General features: G+C 49.3%; 1 protein-coding gene across 7 annotated transcripts in view; it reads right to left on the bottom strand.

Annotated features, from left to right (window-relative positions):
* Positions 1-7,465: 7,465 nt before the first annotated feature.
* Positions 7,466-19,613, bottom strand: part of KMT5B (lysine methyltransferase 5B) — a 49,712-nt gene continuing 37,564 nt past the window's right edge. For all 7 annotated transcript variants that reach the window (XM_054570787.1, XM_054570790.1, XM_054570791.1 and 4 more), the window contains 2 exons: positions 18,162-18,358; positions 7,466-11,664 (listed from right to left, as the gene is read on the bottom strand). In XM_054570787.1, the coding sequence (XP_054426762.1) occupies positions 10,187-11,664; positions 18,162-18,358 (1,675 nt within the window). In that variant the 3' untranslated portion in view covers positions 7,466-10,186. The remainder of the gene's footprint in view (positions 11,665-18,161; positions 18,359-19,613) is intronic.

Below are 19,613 nucleotides of genomic sequence, written 5' to 3'. Positions count from 1 at the left end.
TGGCCTCCAGGAGGCGGACGCAGTGAACAACCTCAGCCAGGGAACTGGGGCCCAAGCCTGTCACTGGTCCCAGCCCTGTTGACAGTGGCTGCCCTTTCTTTACCTCCTGGGCCACAGGGGACTGGGGGACTTTGGAGGTGGTGGCAGAGACACGCGGGAGGAACAAGCCTGGGAGGAAGGAAATGGTCCCTTGGGGGAGGGGAGCCTTCAGGCTCCCTTCGGGAGCACACAGGCCAGCCTCTGTCTCGGGGGCCACCCTCTGGCGGGGGGCGGGGCGGCAGGCACCTGCCACCAACAGGTCTGGACTTATCAAAAGCCAGTCCTCGCCAAAGCTCCACGAGCACCCATTTGATGAAGAAACTGAGGCTCAAGAAGACAAACATCGCAGCCAGCAAGCAGCTGAGCTCCGGCCTCAAACTGGGGTCTGGCCGCTCCCGGGGCTCGTGGGCTGCAGCTCCACTGCACACCCCTCTTTATTGTCCTTTTGAATTGTCCTCAATATGCTGTCACAGCCGTGCTGCTCTGGTTATAAAACAAGGTAGCGTCAGGGCAAGGCCCACGTCCAAGGCCTCAGCCCTCAGCCCAGGGAAGTGGCTACGGGAGTGAGTAACTGGGTGCTGGGACAGGGTGGTAGCGTCCTTGCATCTGAGACAGTGTGGAGGCCCCTCCCCACTTCCAGGGTCTAGTCCTCCTCCCTCAAAGCCCAGCTCAAAGGACACCTTCTCGGCGGAAAGCCTCCTCTGCCCCGCTAGCCACCCTCCCAGGCTGCCTCCTCTTTCTCCTTCATCAGACCCCCAAGCAAAGCCTGTCTCTGTGTCTGGCTAGGGACAAGGAGTCCCCAGGGAGGGGCGTTCCCTCATGCCCATTGTAGCTCATGGCACAAAGCTCAAACCCAAAGCAGGGGCGAGGGATCGCGTTGTGAGTGGCCCCGCAGTCAGACAGCCAGACAGACAGCTGTGCCAGAAAGGATCCGGTTCTCTGCGGCTCTAGATGGCTGGAGTCCAAGGTCAACCTATCTTTTTTTAAAAGATTGTATTTATTTTTAGAAAGAGGGGAAGGGAGGGACAAAGGGAGGGAGAGATACATCGATCAGTGACCTCTTGCACACCCCCAACTGGGACCTGGCCCGCAACCCAGGCGTGGGCCCTGACCGGGAATCGGACCAGTGACCTTTTACTTCACAGGCCAGCGCTCAGTCCACTGAGCCACACCAGCCAGGGTACGGTCAACCCATCTTCCAAGGCCACTCTCAACCAGGCCTTTGGAAGCTCTGTGGCAACAGCGCACCACCACCCCGGTGCAGCCTGTTTACCTGACCCAGTGCCCGGAATGCTGCCTCGCAGGGGGGGCGATCATGCTCTGGCTGGCCTGGCTGCCCCGCTTCGTCCTCACTGTGCCTGGTCCACAGGGCACTGGGTCCCGGAGGGGGCAGCTTTTCAGTAGGGTGGTGCTGGGCTCAAGTGCCACCTGCGCAGGCAGGCTGGCAGCGGAGACAGCTGTCCCCAGACCGCTCATCTCCCACTGGGAGCCCCACAACCTCACGTGCTCCGATTCCTTGTCTCAGTGGCAGCCGAGGGCGCCCTGTTCTCTCTCAGGCCTCCAACCCTGCTCGCTCTTCAGAACACACTTTCCCCTCTTGCCCACAGGGGAAGCTGGCCTGCTCTGTCCCTGCACCCCACACCCCACGCCTCAGTTTCTGGCTCCGTGTGTCCTGGCTGCACAGAGGTGGATCTGGAAGGCTCCTTGGGTCTGCAGGAGGCTGAGCACCCTGCTTCTGAGGCCCTTGGGCCAGTGTGGGGACCTCTGGGAAGGGGTCTGGGGGTGGCCAGAGGACAGCAAGTCCATGCCGGTCCACCGAGCTCCCCTGGCACAAAGGCTGTGATGTGGCAGGTGGGAGGGAGAGAGGCTGCTGCCCTGCCCAAGTGCCCCTGGCCCTCAGAAACCCCCATCCCAGGCCTCCCGGGCTACGTCCCCAGGCCCCACAGGGAGCCAGCGGCTCTGCCCTGCTTCCGGCCCTTTCTCTGCTGGGTGGGATGACGTGGTCCCTGGGCACAGGCTGAGAAGCTGGCCCGGGGGCCCCCTTGGCTGCTGGCAGCCCTGGGTTTTGGCTTTTCCGGGTGAGCTGAACCCTGCCCAGCCGGCCCAGTGAGGAGGGAGGCTGAGCGCCCCAGCGCTTCCTTCTCCAGGAGGGAGGCCCCCTCCCCACCTGCCTGGGGCTCGCCCAGGCCTCCCTGGGTCCAACGCCTGTGAGGCCCCAAAGGCCCCAAGGCACTGGAGGGGTATGGGCTGACCTGAGAGAAGCCTGGGCTGAGGGGACCTAAGAGGAGCCGGGAGGGGATCTGCTCCACTGGGATGAGGCACAGAGAGAGTCCCAGCAGAGGGACAGGCAAGCAAAGACCAGCCCCCCAATCCAAGTGAGCTGAGGGCCACGGACGAGCCCCGTCCTCATACTTCAAACCACAACCCACCAAGTCCTCCGGGGGTCCTCAGAGCCCAGGCCCAGCCTAGTGCGGTGGGGCCCTGCAGGGTTCCACTGAGAGGATTCTCAGGGCTCCCAAAGACCCCGGAGAGACACGTGGGGCCTTCCCCGGGAAGCCTCCTGTCGCTGTCCAGGGCAGACAGGCTGGGGCCTCAGGGACAGGGACGGTGTGCTCACCACCCAGCTCCCTGCACAGGGCCTGGGGGCGGGAAAGAGTTGAACATTAACCTCTTTGATGAGTGGCTCAGAGCTAAACAAATACCAGCTATCGGAGCTATTGCCTGTCAACAGCAGCTGCCTGGCTGGCCAGGCCCTGGCTCAGCGCACAGAGCAGCCCCACCGCCCCGCCTGCCCCTGCCTGCAGGGGGCTCACGCTGCCAGGATGCCTGGGCTCAAGTCCCACCCACCTCTGTCCCCTGCCATCTGGGTGACCCCAGGCAAGGCACTGTTCCTTGCTGGGGCCAGTTTTGCCAGTTTTCCTCTCCATACCATGAGAGGCCTGGTCCTCTCTCCTCTGGCCTCCTGGGATGGCTGGGTCACTGTCGTTGGGGAAGGGGCCCAAGAGGCTTGGGAGGCCCGGCTGGTGCTGGGCCTGACTGGGTGAAGCCAGAGAACAACACAGTCTTTGCAATTAGAGTCCAGGAAATGAAAGCGATGAATAGCGACCGGCCACTCACTGGGTGCCAGATGCTACCCGGGCATCGTTCCGCTGCTTTATTTCATCCTCAGTACGGTAGATGAGGCCAAGGCTCCTCACCTACATCTGCCCAAGCACGTCCCAGGCTTGCCTGCTATTTGAGTATCTGCTATTAGTGAGGGGAAGGCTGCGTTGGAACCACGTGTGGCCCCTGTGCGTTTTGAGTGTTCAGCACATACTGGGTCCTTAAGTAGGAACGGCTGTCAAGGGAGCAGATGAATCAAGAAAGACCCCTGTGGGCGGCAGAGGAACAGGGTTGGAGCAGCGTCCTCTCGCGGCAGAGGAGGCATCGGCCGGAGGAGGAATGAGCTGGAATCATTTCGTGTCCACGTCGACGGTGGAGGCCTGCTTCAGCTGCCCGGCGTTTTGAAGCTGGGATGGAGGAGGTTGTGATTGGAGCTGTCTGAGTAGGTGTCAGCTGAGAGGGCAGAGGGCCAAAGCAGAGGTCAGAGGCCCAGGGGGGCCGGGCACCACGCACAGACTGTTGAGGGGCACGGCTGGTGCCACCCGACGCTAACAGCTGACACGGCGCCAGGCTCTAGGAGAAGGCACAGCTAAAACTCTCACTTCATCCTCAACAGTCCCAGCGTTAAGTGCTGGTGGGAGCCCGTTTCACAGGTGAGAGCACCGAGAGCATGGAGAGGCGGCGAGCAGTCCGGGCTCACAGCCAGGAAAGGCCAAGATCAAGGCCGTGCTTGAACCCTGGCCACAGCTTCCGCCAGCTCCCGGCAGCCCAGGGCAGGGGTCGGGCCAGGAGCCCTCTGCTGGGCGTGCCAGGCCGAGGGCCTTTCCTGGGTCAGCTCTGGCCCACGTGGAAGCTGACAAGGCTCAGCTCTTCCCTCACCCTCTTCTTACCCACCCCTACGAGGAGGAAAAATGTCATTTGACTGGAAAGAGGAGGAAATAAACGTTGTTTGGTTTAGAAAAGGGCAACCCTGAGAAGGGACACCTGCAACCTGCCCCAGGCGGGATTCGGGGATGGGGGGTGGGGGTGGGGGTGGGAGTTACCACGAGCCCGTTCCTGGTCCCGGCAGTGCGGATGTCCCGGGAATCACACCCATGCTGACAGTGGGAAGTGTGCCTGGCTTCACACTTCACAGGTGTGTTTCTCAAGTGTAACAAATCAACTTCTTGTGACTCCAACCCTGCTTCCCATTTGTATCAGTACAGCTTCCAAAATCAGACCCACAGCGGAGCCAAAGGTGGCCATAGACGCATTTCAGGGGTAACACAAAACATCCCCAGTGAGATTTGGTCCCTCCCTTGAGCTTGAATTATATTTTGTAAAAAGGTCACTGTTAAAATAGCAGCGTCTGACAGGAAACCTTGGACTTTTGTTGCCTCGAGGCATCCTCCTGTTTGACTTACTTTTTCAGATAAGGATGCGTCCACACCCCTGCGTTTACAGTATTTGACCGATGGGGGTGCACAGTAACCTTTGGACACAGTTCCCTGGCCCCGCATAGCTGCATGCCAATGAGGGTAAAAAGCAGTGATTGCTATGTGTCACCCAAGGAAACAGAGACTTCCAGAATCACCTGGTGAAGGTGAGGCCTGGTGACTCGTGACTTGTGACTCGGGCTGGCCAGTGACCCTGAGCTCTGTGGCCCTGGAGGGCAGGGCCTTGGAGCTGGATCAAGGGGGTTGATGAGGTTGACATTGGTCTCTGCCTCTCATCCCAAGCTGCGTGGCCTCAGGCTGACTCGCTTACTCATAGGGAGTTACGGAGCTTTTGCTTTTACTCATCTTCCCCGGGGCGGGTGGCTTCTCTGAAGAAAGGTGTCCCCACCCCGAGTCCCCAGGAGGGCGCCTCCGTGTGTGGTGAACAGGCTGTTTCCGCCTGCTGAGGCCTGGTTGCCGGTCCCCAGGATGCACAAGGAAGTCTCTGTGTCTGCTGTCACCGTGGGTGCCCTCGGCTCTGTCCAATGTCTTGGTCTCTCCGAATCAGGGCACCCTCCCCCAGATCTTCCCAGGACCTCCTTTACAAACTTCCAAGAGCCCACCTCTGACCTCAACCTCCTGTCCCCATGGCTTGCTGACCACAGGAGCGCCCCAGGCCTCATGCCTCGCTTCCCGGCCCACTCAGGCAGCAGACTCGACTCCCCCCCACCCCCGCCCCCAGGCGCTCTGGGGCTCTCCGTCCCAGCCCCTCCTGCCCACCTGAACCTGCGCTGCCTCCTGCAGCCCCACGCTCTGCCAGCGCCTCCCCTGTGCGGAGGAGAGCCCCTCAGCCGGGCCCGGTGGGTGGCTGGCGGCAACCAGGTGAAGATTGGTGCCGTGAATTACGCTAGCTTTCTAAGCAGCTTGTTTTCCTTTTCTCAGTTTCAAACCTTCCTGCTCCTCCTCACTCTCGGATGACCCGTCTCCTATATCCTCCCCCTGGGACTGCCTGCCTCAGCTCCCCAGGTGTCCCTTCTTGGTGACAACGGAGCAGAAGCTGGAGCCTCCGAAGACCACCCCTCCTCCCCCAGACTCTGAATGACGCCTTCAGGTCCCTTCCTGGAACTCATCCCCCTTGGAAGCTTCTGCTCCCGACAGACCTGCCTGCCGTCCTCCATGAATGAAAGGGACCCCCTCCTTCAGTCTGCCTGCCCTCCGCTGGCTGTCGTCCTTGGCTCCCTCACAGCAACCCCCCTTCCCACTCTCAGCTGCTTTGGCTCCTGCAGACGGTGCAGCCCAAGGCTGCGCGCCTTCTTGGGGTCAGGAGGACCAATGGCCTGTTGGTGCCTGTGTCGGCAGGGCCTGCCAGTCCTCTGTCCTAGGCTATTTCATGAGTTCCCACGGCTTTAATCACACCCCACAAGGAAAACTCTCAAATCTTGCCCGCCCCACCCCCAGCCACTCACACATTGTGTTCAACACAGACCACAGCAACGCAACGGACTCGCCCAGCTCCCGCTGCTCTGGATGCTGCCGGCTCAGGCCTCGGACTGGGGTCCCCCCTGCACCTTCCCTGCCAGCCCCCTGGTGGGCCTGAGCAGACCCAGCAAGCTCTGCCTCCCCAAACTGGAGTGGACTCAGCAGGGTGGGCCACACCGCAAAGACAGAAGTCACTGTCTCCCGCAACTTAGCGGGAAAACATAAACCTGACAAAGCATAGTCTTAAAAAAAAAAAAAAATAACCAAAGCCATCTCTCTGAGACTGCAGTCCATCTTCTGTCCCCTGGGGAGGCAGCTTTCTGACTGTGCCCGTGAACATAGTTTAACGTCCGAGCCGCAGGACGAGGGCCGAGGCAGCCCGGGTGCGTGGCCCCTTCCCAACCCTGCCCACCCTCATACCTCCTGCTTCCTAAAGAACCAAAACCCGCTTTTCCTCCGGGCCCCTGAGCAAAGACAAAGCGTGCACTCCAGTGACATTCGGCAGCGAGAAGGCTGGAGACCTTCCGACCCCCAACCCTCGCAGGCTAGGGTCACACCTACCATAACCCTGGGGCTACAGAAGTGGCCCTGCGGCCAGCGGCTAGCTGCACGGCGCTCTGAGCGCCACGGGCACTGCCGCAGACACGATGGCACGCCATGAGAGCCCTGGCATCTAAGAAACAGAAATCACGCAGAGACTGCGGGTAGCACGGGACAGTGAGCTCCTGCTGGTTATTGGCAAGTAGTAGAGAGAAAACCCAAGACTCCGAGCAAGAGGCCTGAGTAACTGTTTAACAGGCATGCCACTGGTTAGCCTTTTTCTCACTCTGGGAAGCCAAGGTGGGTGGCTTTCTGAGAGTCAGGAAGCCAGCGCTCACGCTGCAGCTGAACTGGCCCCCCACACGGGGTGCCAATCTGACTTCCAGGTGCTACAAAGCCTGGGGATTGGCAGCTTGCCCAGGGTCACTCAGACGTTGCAGTGCCGGGCAAACTCAGGTTTCCTGACTCCTCAGCCAGCCACCTCGGCACATGCCCGCTTTCAGCGAGGGCTAGGCTACAGTGACTGGGAGGGGGAAGGGCCCACACCAGCTCTGCCTGATTCAGTGAGAAAAACACCAAGTCAAGCCATCAGGAACCATTACTAATTGGGTTGCAAAAGCCTTCATGGGCCCAAGGGCTAGAGAGCCAGTGTCCTTTAAAAGCGGCCTCTGGAAGAGAGAGGAAGGGGTGCTTATCCCCTTTTCTTTTGAACTGACTGATAGAAAGGGATCTAAACCAGAGGCAGAGGCCAGGGATCCAAGAACACGATACTCACAAAAGACTGAAAAGCTTCGGAAACGTTGATTTTACAAATTCTACTTTAAATGAAAACCTTGTGGGAGAAAATTGCTTTGACCTTTTCTTCTCAGATACAGTGAACACCGGCCAAATTGTTTTAATTTCCGAATTTATTAAAATGATTAACCTCAATACTGCAAGTGCATGTACAAAATATTTGTAAAAAATGTTTTTAATGAAACGTTAAAGAACTTACCTCAAATGCTGAAAAAGTCCTTTTTTTTCCCATTCTTTCAGTACAAGGAATACATTGTATCTCAAAAGTATTACAACTCAGCAAAACAATTTAAAACAGTAGTTTGAAAAATGATTGAAAATTGAAAACTTTACATATGTTGCTATGATCATTTCCTAATTCTTACAATGCCAAAGTCTTTCCCAATCATTGCATAAGCTCAAGGTAGGAGTTTTATTGAATGAAAGTTTCATCGACCTCTTCTGGGCAGTCACCGCAAGTGGATCTCGCAGCCCCACCCCACATGGCAGAGCAGAGAGGGCCCTGAGGCCCCTCCGTGGAACAGCGGAAGCCGGTCCCCCAGCAAGGCGCCCGCAGCGGCTGCCCAGCCCTCCTGCACGCCAGCTCCTGAGGCAGCGACTGCTGGCGTCACCGCGTCACCATGCAGACCCACAGGAAGGTCGGCCTTAAAGGACAAGGCCGCAATAAAGTTAAAACTAACATCAATAAGTTACTAAAACAAAGCTTAACAAAGGGTGAAAAGTGAGAAATAGGATGATTTTATTATTTTTTCCTTAAGACTGAAATGCCTGCAATGGCTGTTGGTATTCCAAGAAACAATGCAAGATATGGCCTCTGACCCTCCACAAAACACTCCAATCTAAGGTGGGGATGAAAGAGGTGACCCTCTGCGTGGCCTTCCTCAGCGGCGCGAGTCTCTCACATTTCTACGCAGGGGCACGGTGAGGACGGGACACGGTCTGTAAAGTGCTCCCTGCGGGGCTGCCCTGCTTCCCGAGGTGAGGAACTCTGGATGGAGCAAAGCTGTGCGCCACATGCTGTCACGTGGAGACCTGAGGGGTTCGACTGCCCTGTAACTCACAAGGATGGGACGATACAAGACTACAGAAGTGATTCCTTGAAGAACATGAGGATGAAAAAGAACCTCTCAATTTAAACAACTTTTATGAACGTTATTAATTTCTACTTGGAACGTACTGGCAATAGTGTTAAGGAACTTAAATTTCCCAGATTCTGGAAACTGGTAGGAATCAGTCAGAAACAACAGCAAGCGTGGATGTCTTCTCCACGGGACTTCTCATTACCTGCTGATTCCTTCGAACATTTTAAAACCTGGGCTACCTTGCCAGACATGACACGGACGCCCTAACTTGGGTTTTACTTAGGAACACTGTGTATCAGAAAGTACACACACACACTTCCCAGAAACAGACCAGCTGGCGTCAAACACCTGTCATGGGTTCAATCCCCAGATTCTTTGTCCAATGATTTGTAAAATACAGAAAAATGAAAGACTGGTACTGAACAGAAAGTAGTAAAATTTTGCTCATTAAGTTACTTAAAATTAATTTCTCTTCTCAAAGTGCTTCAAAAACAAATTAAATCTGACTCTTCTTTTTGTTTAACTGATAATATAGTCAAAAACTCTTTGATATTTTCATACATAAACTAACATAAGCCAAGAACTCCCACTGATGCAGTGCTTAAAACTATATATTTATAATTTCCTATTTTATTGGCATGGATATTTCTAAACTTAAAAACCTTCCTGGTAAGTTCTTTTAATTTCTTATGACAAAAATTTCTCACAACACACAAATATTTACAACATATACATTGTTTTCAGTTCTTTACATTGAATTTCAAAGACAAACATTTTTATAGGTTACCACAGAACAAAAGCTGTGACTCATGTTTTTATTTCATAAACTATTATAAGTTAAAGTGAATAGTTTTTTAATATTCCTTGTAGCATTTTACAAGTGCAACAGAAAACTTGAAGACCCAAATTAAGATAGCTGTAGTTCATTAGATAAATGTTGCTTGTTGTCATCACATTGTTCACAGCAAATTTTTGAAAAAATAAGCACCAATCATTCTTGCAAAGAACAATTTTATCTAAAAGTATTGAAAAGTGTTAAATACAAGGTCTTTAACTTACATGACAAGCAATAAATACGCCTCATCAAAACTCATCCTGCACACTGCTACCCTCGTACATGTAATGTACTGAAAAGTTGGCTGTCACACATGGAATTGTACTTTTTTTTTAAAGAAACCAATTTGACTTCCAACCAAGGCCACACACAGTACACCTGGGCCAGCAAACAGTGTGGAACTGACAAAACTCCAAGGGGGCAACATCTAGCGAATAAATCAAAAAGCCAAAGATCATTGCTGGTGATATTAGCATATACTAGAAAACCTTAATATGCTGCTACTATGATTTGTTTTAAATTATTGTTTAGTCATATATTAAAGAGCTAGTTAATGCTCTTAAAGTTAAAAAAAAAAAAATCGTGTAGCCACATTATTGTTTCCAATGTCCTGTGTGGAAAGTTGCTATCACTGTACAGTTTTGCTTGAGCCTTTATTTTACAACAGGGCTTAACCTCTAACTCAGGATTGCACATAAGAAGGCTATTTAAAAAGTACAATAAAAATGTGCACAAATCAGACTTCAGAAGAGTCAGTACGCTGTACACTTTTCTAGGTATTATGCTGATAAGTGAAGAAACGAGAGAAGTGCTGCCGCTAAAATGTTTCAGTTGAGGAGTAACTGACTGGAATTTATTTCTTTAAAGTAGTTATCCCAGGTCAAATTAAGACCCAGAGCTTATGCATTAAGCCTCAAAGACTGATCTTCTCTTCTCCGGGAAGAAATGTCAATATCTATAGAGTCTTTCCCAACTATTAGCCTTAATCGCTTGGCTGGTGGAAGGGGAATAAAGTCATCCTCAAAGTCATCCTCATAGTCGTCCTCTTCTTCGTCTCCCTCTGAGGAGGAGGAACCGTCTGTACTTTCCTCTTCATACTGACTGTAGTCGTCGACTTCCATGCGCGACTCCAGGAGAGAGAGAGGGTCGCTACAGCACACCCCATTTTCATGAAGCCCCTCTGTACATGACCCCCGACTCTCCTCATCCCGCTTTAGCTGGATTTTTAATTTTGTAGAACTACTACCTGATCCTGAGTTAAATCCATTATTAAGCTTTGCTACATAGAGATTATTATCATTTTCATGGTCTTTACTTAACTTGATGCTTATTTTGGAAGAATTCATCCCATCGTTCTCCGGATCATTTGTCTTGCTGCTGCTATCGTGGCGCCTTCGAAGAGTCAATTTGGGGATCCCAGAGTTATTTTCCAGGATTAACTGTGCATCATACCTTGTGATCCGCCTCTTCTTTTTACTTTTTGCAGTTCTGAAGCCATCTTTTGTTTTGAAGCTATCTGATGTCACCACCGAACCATCCAGAGGCGAAGGGGCCCAGTCCAAGTAACTTCCAGGCACACCCTCGGTGCTGCTGTGCTGGCCCTGGTCGGGGAGGGACCCCGCCCCATCAGGTACCACGCTGGCTTTTCCAGGAGGATCACGCACCGGAGGGGATTCCTCTACTTTTGCCAACTGCTTCACTAGTTTTCCTTGTCGTGACTTCTTTTTTGCAAGACTGTTCTCGCTCTTAGGACACTTTGCTTCCCCCTTTTGTGCAGTGTCATGAGCAAGTTCTTCTTCCTGTGCCACAGGAGTTGGCTGCTCGCCACTGTCTGGGCAAGACTCAGTCAAACCGTTTTCATAGCCATCTGACGTATTTGGTTCCAGCTTGATGTCAGAGGTCTCCTTAAAGTTCATTCTCGTCCTCATGGACCGCCTGGTTGTGTACGTGCTGGGAGCTCCCTCCCCGGGCGGAGGGGCCCCTCGCCCAGAGTTCTGTTTGTGCTCTCTTGCTGCGTGTCTAGTTAAGCACCCACTAGCCACTGTGGCTTGTACTGGTCCCTCTGGCTCCTTATCTTTCTTAATGGGCAAATTTTTATATAGAACAACTTTAGGCTCTTTAAGGACTAAGTTTCCCATCTCGAGTTTTCTCGAAGCACTCTTCTGCTCCAGCCGTTTGCAATGGTTTCTTAATTTTACCTTCGAAAGTAAAGGCTTTGCAGGCTTTTTCAGTTTCTTTGGTACCCTGGAATTATTTATGTGAGTTAGCTTAGATGAGGTAGAATTGGAAGAAGCTGGAATTCTTGACATAGACTGCCTTGTTAATGTTCTGCTCTTGCTGGTCTTTTTCATGCCAACTGAAGATTTTCGGCTAGAAGCTGCAGAGTTAAAAAAAAAAAAAAAAAAAAAGGATGAAAAACAGCCTTGGTAACACAAAACAATGCCCCAAACCAGACTCTCAGTGATGGAGTATTTAGATGATACAAACATATAGAAGACAGACCCCAGTTCAGTTACTGCCTGTGCATAACCATCCCCCGACTAGTTTCCTTCCAAGTTCTGCCTCTAATTTACGGGGCGTCTGTCCACTTTTGAATTTGGTATTTAAAGAACTCTTAATACAAGTAACTAGATTCCACTCTATTCTTGTCCTTAACCTATCATTACCCTGGTCCAAAATAACTATTTCTTTTCCTAATTTATTATTTTACCACGTAAAAGATTTGAAGTAAAGCTAAGGAAAAATCATAGTTTTTTTCCTTTCATAAATTCTTAGAATAATCACTTAAAATAGGTTTCTAAAACCCAGTTACTAATTAACTCAAAGTATGTTATTTGACTATTAATATAGGACAGAAATACACTGCAAATGCGTTCAAAGAGATAAATTCTATTCCAATGGTTTCGAACAAGAACAGATCCTAAGAACCACACATTGTATCCCCAAAAGATAATCACCCCAAAGGATGGCACTAAGTTGTTCCCTTCAGCACTGGGAGGACAGCAGGGCTTCCTTGGCCCCGTCCCTGCTGTGACTGCCTGTGGCCTGCAATCAGGCTGAGAGGAAAGCAGCATGCTGTCAGAATTACACTCAGGACCAGGGGCCTCCGACTTACTTCCCCTGGACAAGGATGCACAAAGGTTGTGATGATCCTACTGAAAACTACCACCTGAGAACTAAGGTGACAGCTGAAGGGCTTTACACAAGGCTTCTGTGTGGCTCAAGTTCAAGCTGCTCCCAAGGTGAGCCTCTGGCCTTCTGCAATGTTTGTTTCTCTCCATTTACATTTGGACCTCCATGTACCATGCTTTTACAAAGATGAGCTTCTAAATTAGCTTCCCACATTCCCCACCTGAAAACCCCTTTCCCATCAAAATACCCCTTGAACTCATTCACTAGGGAAGCTGAAATGACCTGCCTAATAATCACCATCCCTCCCCAGAAAATAGGGAGAATGAAAACAATGAATGTGGGCAAGCCCAGCACACTGCCCGACAGACCACTGCTTGCTCCATGCCTGCGGGTTGCCTGGGCAACTGCCGTTCCTTCTGCATGGCTAGGCAATAAGTTACCGTTAGTTTTTATTGAGAAGGGCAAGAATGAGTAACAAGCATTCCAAAAGGATCACACCGTCAAGAATAGAGGGCTCTGTACTCAAGCCTGGCTCCTAAGTGGCGCCGAGGTACCCACGCCAGCACAATTCCCGAGCATGAGACCCACTGGCTGGCTGTGTGGGCTGTTACCAAGCAGGCAAGCAGGCCGCTATCTTTTGAATAGTAGGAAAGTTTCGGTGCCACTCCATTTGAGAGCTGATGCGTAAGAAACTAGATACAGAATTTGCTAGAAATTATTTTTAAAACTTAAGGCTATCCTGGGAATTCTTTTGCTAAACAATTTCTCTCTGCTTACAGGGCTCCTTCAAGGTGGACCAAGGAGATGTGCTTGTGGAGGTTAGTGCACACCAGTGTTCTGTGCTCTGTCTTTTCTGAGCGGCTATGGTGGTCCTCTGCTCAGCCTACGGCTCTTCAAGGACACTCTGTGACCAAGCTCAGTGGTTCTCAACTTGACCTCTCCCCTTTCCCATCCTACTCTCACTTTGCACCTGCCACAGCCGTACACCATAATCTCTCTCTCTCTCTCTCTCTCTCTCACACACACACACACACACACACGCACGCACAGTGTTCTCCACAGCGATGCTCCTCAAGTCTGGACCCAAGCCTGCCCCTACGTGAGCGCCATGGCCAATCTCTAACAACTTCCAGACCCTGAAATCCAGTGGACACTTTCAGCCCTTACCTTTCTTTGCAGAACATGATACTCCTCACCATTCATTTTCCTGGATCTCCCCTTGGCTGTCCACAAGAGCACTCTCCCTGTGACTGCCCAAGACCACATTCCTCAGGCCTCTGGGAAATCAGTCTCCATGTGATACGCACCCACGCCCCACGGCTACTACCACCAATCTGCTGGCAGTTCCCGAACCACTTTCTCAAGCCTGACTCTCTCCTGAATAGATCCCTATCACCAAACGCCCACTGGCATCAGGACCTCCCTCCGAGGCTGTCTCATGAGCCCCTCAGCGAACACACTTAACGTGAACTCACCGTCATGTCTCACGGCTGCTTCTCCTTCTACAGTCTTCCATTTGGGTCGGCACCACCACCCGCCCAGCTGCCCAAGTGGAAACCAGGAGGGCACTCTTGAAGCTTGCTTTCCTTAACCGCCTCATCCAATCAACCACGTGACCTGCGGAGTCCGGCTCTCTCCACTGCCAACACCACAGCCTCTTGCCAGAATGAGGGCAAGAGCTTCCACCCTTCTCTGTCTCTGCTACTGCTTCCCCAACACTCCACTCTCCACCATGCAGCCAAAATGATCTTCCTAGTACGTATACCATGTCACTTCTGCACTTTCAACCTTTCAATAACTTAAAGCCCTAAGAATAAAGTCCAAAACTTTAAATCATGCTCACTTCCCTTCCCACTTTCTAGTCCCGCCATGACTAACATTACTTATTCAAGTCCTACTCTTATCCCCAATTAATTTTTCTCAGTATTTTTTTTTTAGATTTTACTTATTTTTAGAGGAAGGGGAAAAGAGGAAGAAAGAGAAACACTGATGTGCAGAAGAAACATCCATTGGTAGCCCCTCGCCTGCCCTGAACTGGGGACCTGACCCACAACCTAGGTGTGGGCCTGATTGAGAATCAAACTGGTAACCTTTTGGTTCTCAGGCCAGCACTCAATCCACTCAGCCACACCAGCCAGAGCCTTGCTTTATTTTTTTAAGTAAAATTTCCTCTGCTTTGAATATGCTTCACTTGGTCAATGCTGCACCCCTTTTAAGATTCAACTTAGGAAAACACTCCTGCCAGGGAGCCTACCTTGACTTTCTACATAGGACATGAAACCCCTGCTACATGGCCCACAATACCTGAGCATCCCCTTACTTGGGCACCTATTTCAATCCATTAGAAGAATCTTACTTTATGGTGGTTCTGGATCTCAGCACTTCCCCCTCTCCGCCCCGCTGAATCAGGGAACCACTGTTTCCCATCTTTCCCAGGGAATCACTGTTAGCTGACTGCAGTGAACCATTCACAAAGCATTTGGGTGTTTGTTTGCAACAGCATGAAATAGAGAATTCAGGGCTACAGGTGGTTTCAACTGAGAGTTCACTTAAGTTTATGTCTTAATAGTATTCTCATTTTGTCTAAAAAGCATTATTTCATCAAAAATCCAGCTAAAAAGTGTATCACGTCAAAAGTAAAAAAAAAAAAAAAGAAAAAAGGACATACACAAGCTGGGCAGAGGCGCAAACAAAGTGACTGACCAGTGTGGCTCAGTGGGGTGAACATAATCCTGCAAAAAAGTGGGTCACCGGTTCGATTCTTGGTCAGGGCACAGGCCTGTGTCGTGGGTTCAGTCCCTGGTTTGGGGCACACAAGGGGCAACCGATGGACGTTTCTCTCGTACCTCAGTGTTTCTCTCCCTCCTTTCCCCTCTCTAAAAATAAAATCTTAAAAAAAGGGAAAAGACTAAGAATTCTGACCTAAGTGGAAATAAGGTACGCCTGTGGCCACCCTGGTGCCAGCACTGACACGCCATCTGTGACCCTCTTCCCTACTGGTTAGGACAAGTCCCCAACGCATAAACCTAAACAGTAATTTTAGGTGGAGCTACACATTCTTTGCAATTATATAGCAGATGCTGTGCAAATGGCCAGATTAGTATGGTCCCAATGCTAATAAGCATTCTTGGAAGAGCCATTACACCTATGTGAGAACCATGTTCACATGGACCTACGTGCCTAAGACCGTCCATCTGGTAAAGGGCAGAGATGGAATTTGAACTGAGCTCTACAGTTCAAGATCCCAAGTTCTTAAGTACTGCCTCTAAGGTGTGCCAGTCCCAACTCATGGGTAAAAGAGCCAAGGCATGGCCATCATGGTCATGTCTGGGTCCCCTCAAAATTGTAAGGCAGCCTCGTGCGGGCAGCAAGAATTACAGCCAGATACAAGAGCAGCAAAATAACGCCGAGGCTCCCCGAGTGCCAGGGCTGCACCCAGACGGAAAAGCCCCAGGTACGCACACTGTTGATGTGAACCAAGGTAATACAAGGACCACGCACAGCTGACACCTGAGAACTTGAGCCAGCAGCTTCCACCTTCCATGACCAACACAGACAATGGCTGCCGGAAACAGGTCTTGGGCAAGGACCGGAAGCAGACCTCAGTGCTCAGGTCAGGGAGTGCTACCTGTGACAGGCAAAATTGGAGAGTGGTGACCAGCCCACCACCTCTAGGACAGGCTCTCCTTAGTTCAGAGGAACTCAACCCACTGGCCAAGTCTTCTGGGTTCTGCACCTCCTTGTGGCATTTGCAGTGACACACATCCTATACTAGGGCACTATGGGGAGTGGCCCAGCCATCGAGGCACAAGAGACCTAAAAAACCAGAATCTTCCAATAATGGTATATAACTCAGGCTTGTGAAGTGAACTTGTAAAAATTGTTTTCTTGTTGTTTCCTCTCTCTGGATGCTAAAGCAAATAGTTTGTGCCTCTGATGACAATTTCAAAAAAGGGTCTGCATGGAAGAAATAATTTTTTTTCCCACTAGGCAGAAATGTTTCTTTAAAAAGGATATACATGCTGCTCAAGGAAAGCAGTTCCTGTCAGCTGCTTAATTCTAGACAAGCCTGTATCGCAGGCCAGGTCTATAGTTGGGGGAGTACAAGAGGCAACCGATCATTGTATCTCTAGCACATCAATGTCTCTCCCTCCCTTCCCTTTGAAAAATAAATTTTAAAAAAATTTTTATAAATAAGAATTTGGTTTATTGATAAATATTCCCTGATGCTCACATAGCATAGTACACTCAACACCTTCCAAAAAATATTTCTATTCCAATCTTTTAAACTGTGGTGTACTGAATTCAGAATCTATATATTAAAGACACAGTTAATGCATAAAAACACAAAACACCCCCCCAAGTGTCACAAAGCCACTTAATGTGGACAGTGCCATGACCGTCTCCACATGCAAGTTCTGCAAGTTTCCAGTATCACCAAGGAACAGACTCAGAAAACAAGCATTGATTCTGCTGCATTTATTATTAGAACCAATAGTCTGCAGTGAATGACGGACTAGCTGCTCTTCTCCTGTTCACTCTGGACATTGTAAACTGGACTAGATGCACAGGGCGACTTTTACACTACAGAGGTTTACATCTGTCCTCTGACTCCCAGCAGCAGGTAGGTCCGGGAATTCAAGGCATTGACTTTCGCCATCATGGAAGACACCATCCCTTTTCTTCGGGATTTTCTGCAAGGGAGGGTTGCACCCAGTGCTGGGTTGAAAACATGTGAATAGGGAGAAGAACCTAAAATAACCAGGTCTCAGAGGATACTTAGATGCCAAGAAGTATCTATGAACACTTAGCATGCCAAAACGGGCAGACTCTGGGGATCACCAAGTCAAAACTTTCAAACTTGATCCCTGTCAGAGATAAGTCAGACTAAAGAGCTACCACTTTAGTGGAGCCAGAGAAAGTCGGTGTTACCCAGATGGAAAACAGCGGCATTCAGGATGGTCCCAGGACTCCAAAGCTCCAAGGCAATGCGTTTTCTTTTGTTTGTTTAGGCTTTCTTCTCTTTCTTTTCTCTTTATTCTTCATTCTTTTTCCATTTCCATTAGGCCTTGCCCCCCACATCCCCAACTGGTATCTTGAAGCTTGCTTGCTTCTTTCTCATTCTGCTTTGCTACTTTTTGGTAGTGGCTAGTATGTCATCGCACAGGGACATTTTAAATGCTCCTTTATCACAATTCTGAATCTGGTAACTGGTGGATTAGTGAACTGGATCAGTTAATTTTGAAAAAGGCAAGTAAGTAGTAAGAAGGTGGAAATCTTGAAGCTGGAAGCTATGAACTCCCCTAGCCCCCTCAGCCACCCTAACAGACTGGCTGGGCTCGGGAACCCATGTGTGCCTGTGTGAGTCCACCCAGTCCTATCTGCTTGGAGGATGTGGCCACCTAATTATAGTGAAACTAACACCTTGAGAATGTTGTTCTCAAACATATATACATATGTATGATGATCCTGGAACATACGATGAAGCCATTTAAAATCCAGTTACTGAGTATTCAAGAAAAGCAGACAAAGCTGTCTAGAGGAGCGTACTGAATCTGCAGATGGGATAGAGACTGCTTTTGTGGGCAGATCATTTTTAGAACCTTGCGATGCTGCTGAAGTCCCAGGGTTTCGCTCAATATTTAAAAGATCAAAACTACTGAAGTACACTTCAGGAAACAAATTGTGTGAAAACACTTAAAAAGAAAAAAAAGATACGCTTATCAAAGGTCCCTTACTTACTTGCATTGTTTTTTTCCTGAGTGGTATCTGCATCAGTGTTAGAGCTGACAGACTGACTGTCTGAATTTTTGCTGCTGTCACCTAACTTTTTAAGCCTATTTAAACGTTTATCTGTTTCTCTGAGTCCATATTTGCTATTGATAACAGGAGCAGGCGCAGGCAGTCCCACTCTGGATTTAAAAGCACCAGTTCCCCGTCTGAAAGAGAAAAGAGCACATGTCACACAAATAGCACACTTACTCACCACAGGCCGCGGACTCCAGGCCCCACCAGGTAACAGATGTGATGAGCGGAGGAGGCCTCCACCACCACTGGGGATCTGCTAAGTCTAGAGCTCTCTGAATAAATTAAATATGTATATAAAGTTAACAAAAACAACAAGTTGTTATGATTGCTGTCAATTATTAATTGCCCATGAGAAACTATAGAGCCCTGTAGAATTTCATGTGCAGATAACAATAAATGACTGATTCTTCAATTTTGAAACTGGTTGGTGAAATAATTAGGTCTAAATTGTGACTTAAATATCCCACCTTTTAATTATATTCTAGCTTTCTTCTGCATCATTTAACACTACATTACTAAATATTGAAAATTAAGAAATTAAAAAAAGAAACCAGAGAATTTCCATAAATTAAGTCATTACTTAGATTGAACTTAATGTTAGATACAAATAAATCCTAACTGAAATTTTGTATTAGAAGGCTAAGCTATATTAGTGAAAATTTGACTTTGGGAACAACAACAAAAAACCTGTTACGTAATTCCTTTAAAGTTATTGAAATGAACATAAATGATCATAATCAAGTTAATGTTACTAAATAAAAGACATTAAAAGACTTGCTTTTACCACAGAATAATTTCTAACCTGCTTTAACTATTGGTATTTATATATATAAATTCTTCTGAAGTGAGAGCGCTTAATGGGAAAGTTCCTAAACTTCCTAAATGAATCTAGTTTTGCAAATCTTTGCTTTATTCAGTGTATAAAGGAAAATTCCTACTTGGATCTATTCAAAAGAATAAATTATACATTAATGAGATTTTTAAAAAGCACTACCTATTGCATTTAAGAAGTGAGACTTCTGTTTAGCTAAAATCGCTTTCGTGGCTTGCCCTTTATCGGCCTTTGCTTGTTAAAGGAAAAGCCATGTAGTAACAGCTTCTGACCTTGTAGCCAAATTGTGAATACTCTCCAGTTTGAAAACAATCTTGCCCTGCAGGAGATCCTGTGTGTTTTATTTCCTTCAGGATTTTCTTCCCCCAAGGAATGAGTGTTTTTAATTTTTCGCTAAGGGACAACAATAGTTTTTTCTGTCCCCACTCTTACCTCTTAATGCTGAGAAGCACAGACCTAAACCTAAAGCAGAAACTATTTTTGATAAATAAGGTGAGAATTCTTGCTTTCTTCACCTTCACAGAATGCAACGGGAATTTTTATTAATGCTTTTG

This window comes from Pteronotus mesoamericanus, unplaced genomic scaffold, assembly GCF_021234165.1.
Source record: "Pteronotus mesoamericanus isolate MK-2021 breed Mesoamerican mustached bat unplaced genomic scaffold, CSHL_Meso_final contig_214, whole genome shotgun sequence".
NCBI classification, from domain to species: domain Eukaryota; kingdom Metazoa; phylum Chordata; class Mammalia; order Chiroptera; family Mormoopidae; genus Pteronotus; species Pteronotus mesoamericanus.
The sequence above is the reverse complement of the archived record's forward strand: the minus strand, read 5'-3'. Positions and strand labels throughout refer to the sequence as shown.